Raw genomic sequence first — 13,096 nt, 5'->3', positions numbered from 1 at the left:
GCATGATTGAATATTGACGCCAATGATAGCTAAAGCTTCTCAACACATCAATGTCTCATGCCAAATCCATTCTCCTCCAAGATATTAGTATTAGTAATCTGCCCCTTCCTCCAATTAATACCACCATTTATCTCCCCCTCCGCGTGTCCGTCAACTATCCCCAGCCGGTCTGACCCATGTCCTTAATACCCGTAATCTTCACAATTTTCCCATCTCCAACCGGAGCCTCCTCAACTAGATCGATGCGCATACCCAAGCTTCTCGACCCGGAAATGCTCGATTTTCGCAATGGGCAAGAAAGATAATGCAACGACAAATCGTTAAATCACTAACTATCAACTCAAAAGAACTTTAAGACAAAATTCAGAAGACTTTGAAACAGCTGGCATTCTTCAACTATAATTTACTGAGAGAATTTTCAACATGCTTTATTCATGTTTAAGCCACTAGATTTATACATAATATTACCCAATAATCCTAGTAGAATTCAATGACTAATGAACATATATATCAATAAACGGCCTAAAGACAAATATTACAATGAGATTACCTAAACCTTACCCCTAACAACTTCTTTCTTATCAATAACTTGATAATATTTTTATTCTAAAATACTAAACCCAAATTATGATCACCCGAATTTTCCTCTTAGACATTAGCTTGGTTTTATGCTTGACCCGTTATTGACTTGCGTCTAAAATTACGCAACTTCTTCACCATCCAAGAGAGTGGGCGAATAATGTGAGTCACAATAACAATCACAATCACTCCAAACCAAATCTCTGCTAATATGTCGACCAATGAGCCATATACAGAAAATACTTCAACCGGGGTCACCAAAGCCACTGCAAATAAATAGGCAAATGTCATGGACGCGACTGAGATACTCATGCTTAAAGTCAAAAACCAAATAAAGAAGTTGGTCGTAAGAGGAAATCCACTAATGACTAAAAATAGGACGCACACAGATGCAATGAACGAGATGGTATTGCAAGATATGAAGGATCGATATCGGTATTCATTTAAATTGGAACTGGAATAAGATAAAACTGCTTTGCCAGCTTGACATATATCATCTTCCCCACAATTGGAACCGGTGGAATTGGATGTATTTTGTTGCCAAACGCCACCTGGTGGACTGATTCCAGCTTGGAAAGCCATGCTTGCAATCACAGTGGCCACTACCATCAATGTACCACGTGTTTCCTCGATCCAATTTTCCTGGTACTTCAAGTGTTTTACTAATGATGAACACACGTATCCCCAACATCTCCTGAAACTTGATCGAGTTGGCTGTCTAGACAGTGCTAGTCGAGCTTCATCAATAGTAACAATACGACTCGGTGTTAATGGTAGGGAAGAATTTAGATCGATTGATCTTTTGACACCGGCTTCCTTTAAAATGCTTTGGATTTCAAAACATTTAAAGTCTCTTGGACAGATCTCTACGACATCTAAAGCTGTGTAACCAATCTTGTTCATGGCATTAGCATCTCTTTTTATTTCCGCTAATGAAAGTAAGTATTTTATGGCCTGCACCATCACCACACTATTGTTTCAGCCAAACTATACTAACAGAAAACTCTAAAAGCACTTCAAAAAAAAAAAGAAAAACCAAAAAAATTTAAGTTAACCACATTGAATGATGTTTTTACTTATTCTACAAATATATCTTCTTCCAATTTAAACATTGAGTCCTAATTTATAAATACAAACAAACTGACGTAGAAGGGAAGGAAAACCAAGAAGTCTAGATCTCAAATCATTTCTTGATAGTGTGCTGCTTTACATCACAATAAAAAAATAAAAAATAAAATAAAAAGTAAAAAACAAAAAAACAAAAACATTTCTAAGAGAGTAGCCATAGACATAGTTAACGCACCTTAATTTGTTTGAGCATCACAGCTAAATGCAATGTTGAGTTACCATCATGGTCTTTGGAGTTGCGAAATTCATCGCAATCAGCAGATTCCACTAGCAATTTCAGAGCATCCAAATGATTGTAGCGAACACACAAGTGCAAAACACTGTCTCCATTGAGATTCACCCTGATGGACTCTGGTTGAGCAATAATTAACTCTTTTATGATCTCTATTCTTCCTTTCATTGCGGCAAAGTGGAGAGGAATTTTCTCATCTTGATCAAAAGAAAAGCAAACACTTGTATTTGCTTGCAACAATGCTTTTACAATCTCGGTGTGGCCCTCAGCAGAAGCCAAGTGGAGAGGAGTTCGTCCCGACGAGTCTACCTCTTCTGCAAGTTTAGATTTTTTGCTGACAAGAACTCTAGTAAATTCAAGGTGGCCAAGCAAAGCTGCAATGTGTAAGGGGGTCTCACTAAAAGATGTGAGTGAAACTTTATTAAGGAGAAGTGGATCCGTTTGGATCAAGGTGTTCAAGGTGCTTACACACCCATTGAGAGAGGCTTGATAGAGTGCAACCATATTCTCTTCTTCAACATGCATTCTATCCATCCTTCACTTGTGAATGTGAAGATTGAAGTAACTTCAACAAGAAGTTTTACACTTACTAGAGCTCATGACCAATATAAAGGGGAAAGACTCACGATCTTTCCTCCCTTCATTACGTGCTTTCATTCTTATTCAACATAAGAATGAAGAAGAACATAAATGGCCCACTGTTTGACATCTCGTTCTTGGAATAATGGAGAATGAAAAGAGAAGCAAATTAAGACACGTTATAATCTAGTGGATGAGTACTATTCTTGTGGAAGATTTTCTCCAGTCTCTTTTATCCGTGAAAAAGCATGTAGATATTGTTAGAAATAATGCAGAAGATACAAATTAACCTGCAAAAAAAAAAAAAAAAAAAAACAAAAAAAGCAAAAAAAAAACAAAACAAAACTAAAATGTGAGCATGTCAATTATATAAGAAATATCATTTAAGGTATGTCCTTTATGTCACATATATTATTATGATTATAAAATATATATATAATTACGGTGTTCAGTGATTTATTCCAATTAAAGCTTATCTTGCGAAATCAAATATTCTAAATTAAATTGTTGATTTAATTCTTGTGGAAACAAATATTTGAATTTATTATTGATTTTATTTTGTGGAATCAAATAATTTGTATTGATTATTTATTTGATTTTTATTCCTTGATGGGAGGAATAATTAAGTACCAGCTCTAATTGAGGGTCCCTGACCTACTTATTTAGTGTATTCCATCAATTGGCAGTCACTGGTAGGCATAAGTTAGAAGAACCTCTCACTATTTTTTTAAGTTTTCGAGATTTTTTGCTGAGAAGTCTTTTTCATTTCGCTTGAGCAAAGCATTGGCCGGATGTACTTATATAATTGAATTATTTACACTGGTAATTTATATTGATTAGCATTTAATTATATATTGAATTCTTACATGTGGCATCATAGCCTTTTCTAGGCTATATTTGCTCACTCCAATTTTTAGATATGCCTGCTGTAAATTTTTATTTTTGTTTCAATAATATTCATTTTGTTTATTTAATTATTGAAACAAAATATGGTGAGCAACATGAAACTCACAAAATATGCGTGTTTAGTTTTGGTCCATTTGGATACACTGATTTGTTTATTTTTTGAGACTTGACCATATTGCCCTTGTGCCGGAGAACCATTTGTACACACCATCGTGAACCTGAGCCCTGAAAGCAAGAGCAATTGGTGTTGGCCGATTCTCTGGCCACCGGCGCAGAGGACACCGGCAAGCTCCAAGGAAGCCATTGGGCACCCGTTCCCAATGCCGTCAGCGCTGGTCTCTGGCCATAAAGGTGACGGCGATGAAGCCGGTTTGGACAATGCCACGGCGCCACGACTTCCTGCCAGCCGGCGTCGTCTGGGGTTGATGTGCTCGTTTGGGGCTGATATGCTTGTCTGGGCAGCTATACTCAACTGCCGCGTAAGGATCTGCTCTTTGGCTATGAACGGGCGGGACAGGTAATACCCCTACTCAGGTTACAGGAGGTTTGCTGCGTATAGTGAGGAGCGGTCCATCACGGACCGCCCATAAGGATTAACGGCGGCAGCCGAACGGCTGATGCGGGAGGATCTGCGACGGAGTGCACCGCTTCGGGTCTGGCATTAGGATGCCGTTGCAGGGTGAGAACGACCACCGTTTGCTCGCGTAAGGATGTGCCGAGATGGCGGCTCTTCGCCGGGGATCGCCTATAAAGGTTGATGGCGGCGGCCCTACATGAGGCGCCTATCATCTAGTCAGAGCATCGGCCCTTGGTGGCTGACGCATGAGGAAGGTGGCGGCGGCAGGCATGAGGAAGAAGAAAAACTGGGCGGCGGCTAGGGTTATGGTATTTCTGGGTTGGGGAGTTAAGGATCCGGGTAGGGTTTTTAACCCGTAAGGCACCGGGTCTAGTGTTTTTTGGGCCACTAGGTATAGGTTTATTTTAACCCATGCCCGATACAGTTTAAAAAAAAATAATAATAAAAAAAATAAAAAATAAAAAAAAACTTGGGTAATTAAGTGGGCTGACCCGTAACACCCAATTAGGTGGCCCAACCCGATAAAGAAAGCAGATCCAAGCCCATACGGATTCAAAAAAAGAAAAAAGAAAAAAAAACATTTGGGCCTTGTGCTCTTGTGGGATTAGAACTTGGGCTCTCAAGGTAAAGGGACCTAAGACACTAGGCCATGCATTTTCACATGCTTTTGTATTGCAATTTAATATATGTTATTATTTAAATTGTTTAGCATTGAAGTTGTTATTTCTTTAATGCATGGACTTAAGATTAAATATATTCTTTTTATTTATATTGTTTAAATATAAATTGCTTGATGCCTGGACTTGAGAATAATTAAGTAAACCAATATGTTGGTGAATGTTTATGGTACTATCCAAAGATTGCAATCGGAAAGCTTTAGCAAGGAAAGTCTTGGGATTTAAGTATGCCATTGTGCGCCCCCTCACTTTTTTGGAACACTATCCGGTTGTACTTTTGAAAAATACTATTTACCCACTAACATGTTGATTTTGTCTTTTATTCTTGGGAACTTTATTTTGAAATCTATACAGTTATTGGATGTTAATGAAGTCGTGATTATCATAATAATTTTGGGAGAGCCACAGCATCCCGATTTTATAATGATAATTGCATCAAGATTATATATGTGAACTTCAGAAAGAAAATTAACATCATGTTGTAATTAATTCATAAATTTAATTACTAATCCCCACAGGGACGTTATTATTTTTATGACTTAATTAGAATAAGATAGTAAATTTAACTTTAAAAATAAAATTTCTCTTAGGCCCACAGGTACGGAGAATTTTATTTATTAATGTTAAATTTATTAGTCCTATTAATAAAGAGTAAATTTCATGCGTGATGCAACCTTTGCTCACAGGTAGGTTGAAATTTACTATTAAATTAGCATTGATTAATTTAAATAAATTAGATGTTAATGAAGTCGTGATTATCATAATAATTTTGGGAGAGCCATAGCATCCCAATTTTATAATGATAATTGCATCAAGATTATATATGTGAACTTCATAAAGAAAATTAACATCATGTTGTAGTTAATTCATAAATTTAATTTGCCAATCCCCACAGGGACATTTTTATTTTTATGACTTGATTAGAATAAGATAGTAAATTTAATGTTGAAAATAAAATTTCTCTTAGGCCCACAGATACGGAAAATTTTATTTATTAATGCTAAATTTATTAGTCTTATTAATAAAAAGTAAATTTCATGCGTGATGCACCTTTGCTCATAGGTATGTTGAAATTTACTATTAAATTAACATTGGTTAATTTAAATAAAGTTATTTCATAGCATTAAAGTATATTATTTTTCTTGGTTATTGGATGTATTCCTACTTCTTTAATTATTAGTAATTTATGTTCCAATAATTCCTAGTGGTAATTTTTCCTGACTGAAAAGAAAATGTGTTTCACTTTGGGGTATTTGGAGACTGAATTGGCATTTCGTGTGGACGAAATTAAGTACGCCATATGAGATTATTAAACATGAACGATTGTAGTGATTTAAATAGCTTAAGTTTCAACGTTCATGAAATCTCATATCAAGGAAAGCATTAGGGTTTTATTCCTTAATGTTTTAGGTCCAAAGAAAGGTCGTTGAGGAACATTTAATGAGTTCCAATAAGGCATTGGCCAGCACCCTAATAGAAAAGCTTTAAAGTAAAACATTTTATAGTTTCAAAATGTGCCTGAGCACATTATGGAAATGAAGGACATAACAACTCATTATAAAGTCCCTAAAGGTTGAGTTTTTGAGTCATTTTGGTCAATTTTATTTTCAATTCTCTCATCTAAATTTGGTATGTTTTTTCAAATATCTTGTGGCACACATAAGGATAACTGATCAATGAAGGAACTTCTGATCATGTGTGTTCAAGAAGATGAGAGATTAAGACATGAGAATCCAGAAGTTACTCATGTTAAGGGAATGACCTTCATAGGCAATCATGTCCAATAGTTAATGAATGAGAACAAGGTGCCAACAAAGTGCTTTGGTAATTAAGATACTTGTTTATCTTACAATAAGGAAAATTATGGGCATATAAATATAAAGAATGATTGCATAAAGTATCATGAATGACCTGAAATAAATATAATCTCATACATCTACTGTGTCATGAATCTCTTTTATTGACTCTCTTAAATACTGTGTGGATTGAATTTGGTTTAGCGGTCCACGTTGTCAACATAATGCAGGGTTTTCGAAATAATACTTGTTTGCAATTGGAGGTTGTTGGGATCTATAGACTAATTTTAAAAATTCAGTTATGTTATTTTGACCTTAATAATGTTTTTATATATTCCACAATTCTTTTAGAAATTTAGTTTCTATTTTAGTTTATTAAATTAGGTTTGAACATTATTGAAAATTTTTGGGGTGGAATATTAAATTGATGGTCTATAGTCTTATGAATGAGGAAATCCTCTATGTTATGGCATTGGAGATTGGAATATATCTCTATGAAGAATAAAAGTCGATAAATGATAGAGTTTTTTTTAAAAAAACCTCTTAAATTTCACTATCTTTGGTATTTATGTGGACTGTATTAAGGAAAAGCAGACCAACTATACCACTAAAGGTACCAACAAAAGGGTTTTTTGAGATTCTTGAGATCATGTACAATTGTAGACCTTTTCTATACTTCTTGCCTAAATGGTTAGAGATATCCTATCTCTTTCGGTAATAACCATATAAGGTTTATGTATCTATATCTTCTAAATCATAAGGTTGGGGCATTAAATGCTTTTAGTACCTATAAGGTAGAAGTAGAGAAACAAAACAAAAGAAAGTCAAGATCGTAAGATCTGATAGAGGTAGACAGTATTATGGTAGGTACACGAAAAAGCGACATGAAAGGTAATACTAATATTCTATTCTCTTAATGGAGTGAAGCCTTGAAAACTGCTATGTATACATTTAAGTGGGTTCCATTCACGGTTGTCCCTAAGACACCTAAATTAAGGAATGAGTGGAACCAAATTCAAATTGTTTGCACATATGGGGTTGTCATGCTAAAGTGAGGATTTATAATCCACACCTAAGGAAATTAAATTTAAGGACAACCAGCGGAATCTTATAGGCTATGCAGTAAACTCCAAGCAGTTTAGTTTTTACTGTCCTTCATTCAATCCTAGAATTGTTGAGTCTAGAATAAGGTGACCAACAATCCCCAGTGATTATGTTGTAGACTTCCAAGAGTCTATTTTTATGTCAGACCTAAGGACGATCCAAAAATTGATTTCACATCTTTTTGGGTGGAGATAACTTCACATTGTGTTTCAATGCCATGAAGGAGGAGATGAAATCCTTGGCTAAAATTCAAGTGTGCAATCTTGTTGACTTACCAAAGGGAGTTGTAGCCATAGGCTGCAAATGAGTTTACAAAACCTAAAATGATGCTTCCAGGTAATGTTGAACGATATAAAGCTAGATTTGTAGCCAATGATCTTACTCAAAAGGAAGGCATTGATTATCATGGTATGAGTAGCTCATTTTGGTGTAGAGCTATATCAAAAGGATGAGAAAAACAATTTTCTTGAACGAACGTTACCAACTCGGTTGGTATGTAGCCCTCCGCAATGCAGCCATCATGAGCTGCTTTATTGCTCACAGTAGATTTGAACCCCCCAAGGTTCCTACATATCAAAACCAGTCAATCATTGCATTTAGCAATTGTTTTAAAATAAATATAGGCCAACAAAATTTATATTTTAATTTTTTATGCGAAATTTTACCTCTCCCCCGAATACATCTTCCTATACTATACCGGTCCATTGAGTCGGCATTCACAGACAAGATGCATGACAACGTGAACCATGCTGGTGAAAAAACTGAGGGGGAATACCTGTTCCATCTTGAATAGAGGAGCATAGATGTCAACCTCAAGTCGGGTCATATCCTCTTGTGTCAACGCTGTTGAACATATGCCTCTAAAGAATGCAGATATCTCGACCAAAGGTCTAACCACGTTACCTGGCAGCGATCCACGCAATGCAATTATGAGAAGCTGTTGCATCAATACATGACTGTCATGACTCTTCAAACCCGATATCGTCTGTTCCTTAAGTTTTACACATCGGGAAATGTTCGAGGCATATCCGTCTAGCACCCTTACATTTTTAAGCACTTTCAGGAAACTAGTTTTATCCTCTTTCAACATCGTATGGCAAGCATGCGGCATATAGATTCTCCCATCATCGCCCATGAAAGGATGACGTGTATATCTCAAACCCATTTCTTGCAAGTCTTTACAGGCTTGAAGGTGGTCCTTCATTTTTCGTTTAATGTCGAGTATTGTGCCAATTATACTGTCCATCACATTTTTCTCTATGTACATGACATCAAGGTTGTGCCGCAATAAGTTATCCTTCCAGTACGGCAACTGAAAGAAAATATTTTTCTTTTTCCACAATACATTATCAGTCATCTTCCTCTTTACATGTGATTTATCAACGGACTTTGACTTACCGGCACTCTCATCCCCAAATACCATCCCTTCTAACTGTTCCAAGATTTCATCTCCACCTGGCACATCGGAGGCACATTCTAGCTTTTGGTTACCGTCAAATGTTCTTTTGTTCCGCCTCCACGGATGATCCATGGGCAAGTACCGCCTATGCCACATAAAGCGAAATTTCTTTCTGTGTTTTAACCGTTTAGACCTTGTTGCATGCATACAGCAAAGACATGCCTTTCCACCCTTGGTAGGCCACCCGGACAAGTCCGCGTATGACGGGAAGTCATTAATTGTCCACATCAATTGTGCTCGGAGCATGAAATTCTTTTTCAAGGAGACATCAAATGTTCGTACCCCCACATTCCATAGTTCATGTAATTCCTCAATTAAGGGTTGCATGAAGACATCTATATCCATTCCAGGTGAACTTAGGCCCGGAATAATCAGGGATAGTATGAAAGACGCTTGTTTCATGCACATCCAAGGCGGCAAGTTTTACGGTACAAGCATTACAGGCCAAGGACTGTGGGATGTGCTCATGTTCCCAAAATGATTAAATCCATCTGAGGTTAGGCCAAGTCTTATGTTCCTGCTGTCTAATGAAAAATTCAGATATAAATTATCGAATGACTTCCATGCTTCACCGTCGGCCGGATGCTTCAATTCGCCGTCCTTTGTGCGGCCGACTGCATGCCACCTCATGTAGGGCGCGGTATGCTGCGACATAAATAGCCTCTATAGTCGTGGTATGATTGGAAACCACCGCAACACTTTGACCGGACGTCTCTTACTCGACGATATGGGGTGGCCATCCTCATCTAATGAATTTCGTCATTCCACTTATATTTTTAACATTTAACACATGAATCTAACTCCTTATTGTCCTTCCAAAACAACATACAATCATTACGACAAGCCGGAATCTTCTCATACCCGAGTTCCATGTCCCTTAGAAACTGTTTGGCCTCATATGTATTAATTGGCAAAGCTCCATCATCTGCAGGCAGCAACTGATTGATGAATTTAAGGAAAAACGAGAATATTGTATTACTAACTCCACCCACACACTTCGAATTGTACAGATGTATAGTAACACTCAGCTTGCTTTGTTTGGTCTTATCATGAAGCGGCTTGTCTGCCTTTTTAAGCAATTCCTCGTACTTTCGTACGTCACCTCCATCGGCTTCGTCATGCACAATGTGTTCTTCCTCACCATGCACCTCAACCCAAGGCTCACCGTTGTTATCCTTGACTTCATGCATGCCGAATGCATCACGCAACATGGCATGCATATTTCCAATCTGTTCAGTGCTTGCACCCACAACTGTGGCTGGACGTGTTGAATTCAAGCATTCAATGGGAGCTCGTACATGCCTATTGCCATGAAAAATCCAATCTGTGTATTGGAGCTACATTCCTTTTCTCCCTGTCAAGTAGTCGTATACCAAACCTGGGGTGTCTCCTGTTAAGGCGACACGTCTTACGGGGGCACACAATAACTTTGTCTGGAGTGTCACAGTTCCTAATTGCGAAGTCCACAAACGATATACATCTGTCTCTGTATTCCTTCATACCCCTGGACTTCTTCATCCAACTCTTGTCGATAGCGTTACTACGTAGAGTAGAAAAAAGTAATATATAAGAATTACCCTAAACACATACACGTCATGCATTGGTATGGCCCATAGGGACCCTAAATTAATTATCATAAACTTTAATACACTTGGTAGATAGGAGACCATCAATTACAAAAATATATCTAAGTTACTTGTTTATAATTTTTTGTTTTACAAGTTTTTAAATTTTTCTAACAATTACATAAGATAAATTTGCAAAACCTAGCTAATAAACTAAATTAAGATTAGCTAGTCCAAAAATGCACTTTTGCTTGAGGACCCTATATTTAAAACATATAGCTAGCTAGCTATGTCTCTTTTTTTTTTTTTTTTTGGTTGTTAAAATTTGTCTAACAATTACATAAGCTAAATTTATGAAACATAATAAACTAAATCAAGACTAGCTAGTCCAAATTAAATGCACTTGGTTGATAGGAGACCCTAAATTTTAAAAATGTAGCTATGTTACTTGTTTTTTTTTTTTTTTTTTTTTAATAAGTTACATTAAATTTTTCTAACACTTACATAAGCCAAATTTGCAAAACCTAAACTAAATTAAGACTAGTCCAAATTTAAATGCACAATTGGTAGCTAGGGGACCCTAAACAAAATAAATCTAGGTTGTATTTTTTTATTTTTTATTTTATAACATTTACACAACATATAACACTTAACAAAAGAAATAAAATGTAAACATTAATATAATTTAAACAATAAAAAAAATTAAAACATTATATATAGTGAGTGCCAACGTTGGAGTGAGTGAGTGAAGGAGGGAGTGCAGGAAAGAGACTGCCGAGAGATGTGGTCGGAAGAGAGAAATGAGAGAGAGAGATGTCGCCTGCGCGCGGAAGAGGAGAAGAGAAATGGGGGGAAAAAGGAGAAAGAAGGAAGAAGAGGGGGAAGGGCACGCGTGGGGCACACCTTCTCGAGGCAATATAGTAACATGCCACATGGGCACGCGTGGGGCACGCCTTCCTAAGGCAATATAGTAACGTGCCACATGTGGCACGTTACTAATTTGGTAACGTGCCATAGTGGCACGTTACCAAATTTTGGTAACGTGTCAACTTGACACGTTACCTAATAGCCATGTGTTAGTTGCACAAGTTACCATTTGGTAACATGTCAAGTTAAACACGTTACAAATTAGTAACGTGTTAAATTAACACGTTACCAAAATTTTAACGTGTCAACTTGACAAATTAATAAATTATAACGTGTCAAGTTGACACGTTACCAAATGGTAATGTGTGCAACTAACACGTTACTATAAGATGACATGTTAAATAAACACGTCATCTTATGGTAACGTGGCAGTTTTAACACGTCACCAAACGGTGACGTGTTAAAACTGACACGTTACTAAATATTATAGTAACATGTTAGAAACTAACATGTCACAATATAGTGATGTGGCAAAAAATTGTGTACAGTTGCCACGTTACTAAACATACATATTTTTGTAGTGCACTCTCTCCGCTCTGCCAATATGATTAGATATGGTCCTGTGAAGACTTGTGTCGATGTGTTTATCATTCTTCTTGGGTAAACTATGTACAACTAGAAATTACATATATTTAATTATTGGTTGTCAGACAACATGTAGATATAAATGATAATGTCTTCAGAAAACGATTGGCGGCTTTTCTCCAAAGCATGTCGATCTTGACTATTCATGAACACATTAAAAGCCAAGGAATATAGGCAATCAGGGCAGCCAGAAAGGAAGGCTCCACCAATTAAGTTTAATCATGCATGATTGGACTTTTTCCACATGAATGCCCAAAAGCATTCATGCCATATGGCAGCATCGATCATGAAGGTCCTTTTTCCACATGAATGCCCAGAAGCATTTTTGAATCTTCTACTTGCCAACAACTATCAATCATTTCCACACTTGACCCATTCACTAATTAATCCATCCACCGAATTTTCTTTCGGAATAATATTTTCGAATGGACACTAGCTATAGTTTTATCAATTAATGACAAGTAGAGTATGCAAACTTCAATGAGTTGGTTTCCATTAAGATTTTTCAACACAAAGCCAGAATTCATGACCAAATTAATCCACCAATATGAATGTTCTGGAACTTGACCACTCGACCAGCAAACCCCAAATAGTTTATATTAGGCACTGCCCATCCTCCATAGTACGAAAGGAAAACATCCTTTATATAATTGGTAGGGTCCATTATATTGTAGCTATACAAAAATTAGAAACCTCCATTAAAATCAAATATATGTAAAATAAAATGAAGTTTAGTGGACCAGGGAATTAACATGATCCTCTCTAATCCATTATGGATTGGAAAATATCTAGTTAATGGTCAAGATCTCTTTAAAGAGATCATAAGGCCATAAATAGGACATCTGTCTCATTAATAAAAAAAAAAATATATATATATATATATATATAAAACAAAACTATAAAAAAATTAAGGGGTGGCTAGCCACCCCATTGGGGGTGGTCGGACCACCCTAATTGGGGCTGGGGTGGCCGAAGCCACCCT

At 36.7% G+C, this 13,096-nt stretch overlaps 1 protein-coding gene across 2 annotated transcripts; it reads right to left on the bottom strand.

Annotated features, from left to right (window-relative positions):
- Window positions 1-473: 473 nt before the first annotated feature.
- Window positions 474-2,667, bottom strand: LOC132185672 (ankyrin repeat-containing protein ITN1-like). 2 transcript variants are annotated; one of them, XM_059599439.1, is made up of 3 exons: window positions 1,883-2,667; window positions 965-1,533; window positions 754-845 (listed from the first exon to the last, which is right to left on the bottom strand). In XM_059599439.1, the coding sequence occupies exons 1-3, from the start codon at window positions 2,471-2,473 to the stop codon at window positions 824-826; spliced, it is 1,182 nt and encodes a 393-aa protein (XP_059455422.1). In that variant the 5' UTR covers window positions 2,474-2,667; the 3' UTR covers window positions 754-823. The 2 variants fall into 2 exon arrangements, with proteins under 2 accessions (XP_059455421.1, XP_059455422.1); XM_059599438.1 differs by having other exon boundaries at window positions 474-1,533.
- Window positions 2,668-13,096: the final 10,429 nt, after the last annotated feature.

The sequence above is a fragment of the Corylus avellana genome, chromosome ca6, assembly GCF_901000735.1.
Source record: "Corylus avellana chromosome ca6, CavTom2PMs-1.0".
Lineage (NCBI taxonomy): Eukaryota > Viridiplantae > Streptophyta > Magnoliopsida > Fagales > Betulaceae > Corylus > Corylus avellana.
Note: the sequence above shows the minus strand (reverse complement) of the source record. Positions and strands in the feature narration are given on the sequence as shown.

Bases quoted from the DNA above. Each gene is read 5' to 3' on its own strand.
- LOC132185672 (XM_059599438.1), bottom strand. From the start codon at position 2,473: ATGGATAGAATGCATGTTGAAGAAGAGAATATGGTTGCACTCTATCAA. The intron at 1,534-1,882 runs GTGCGTTAACTA...GTGATGGTGCAG, and splicing joins TGATGCTCAAACAAATTAAG to GCCATAAAATACTTACTTTC.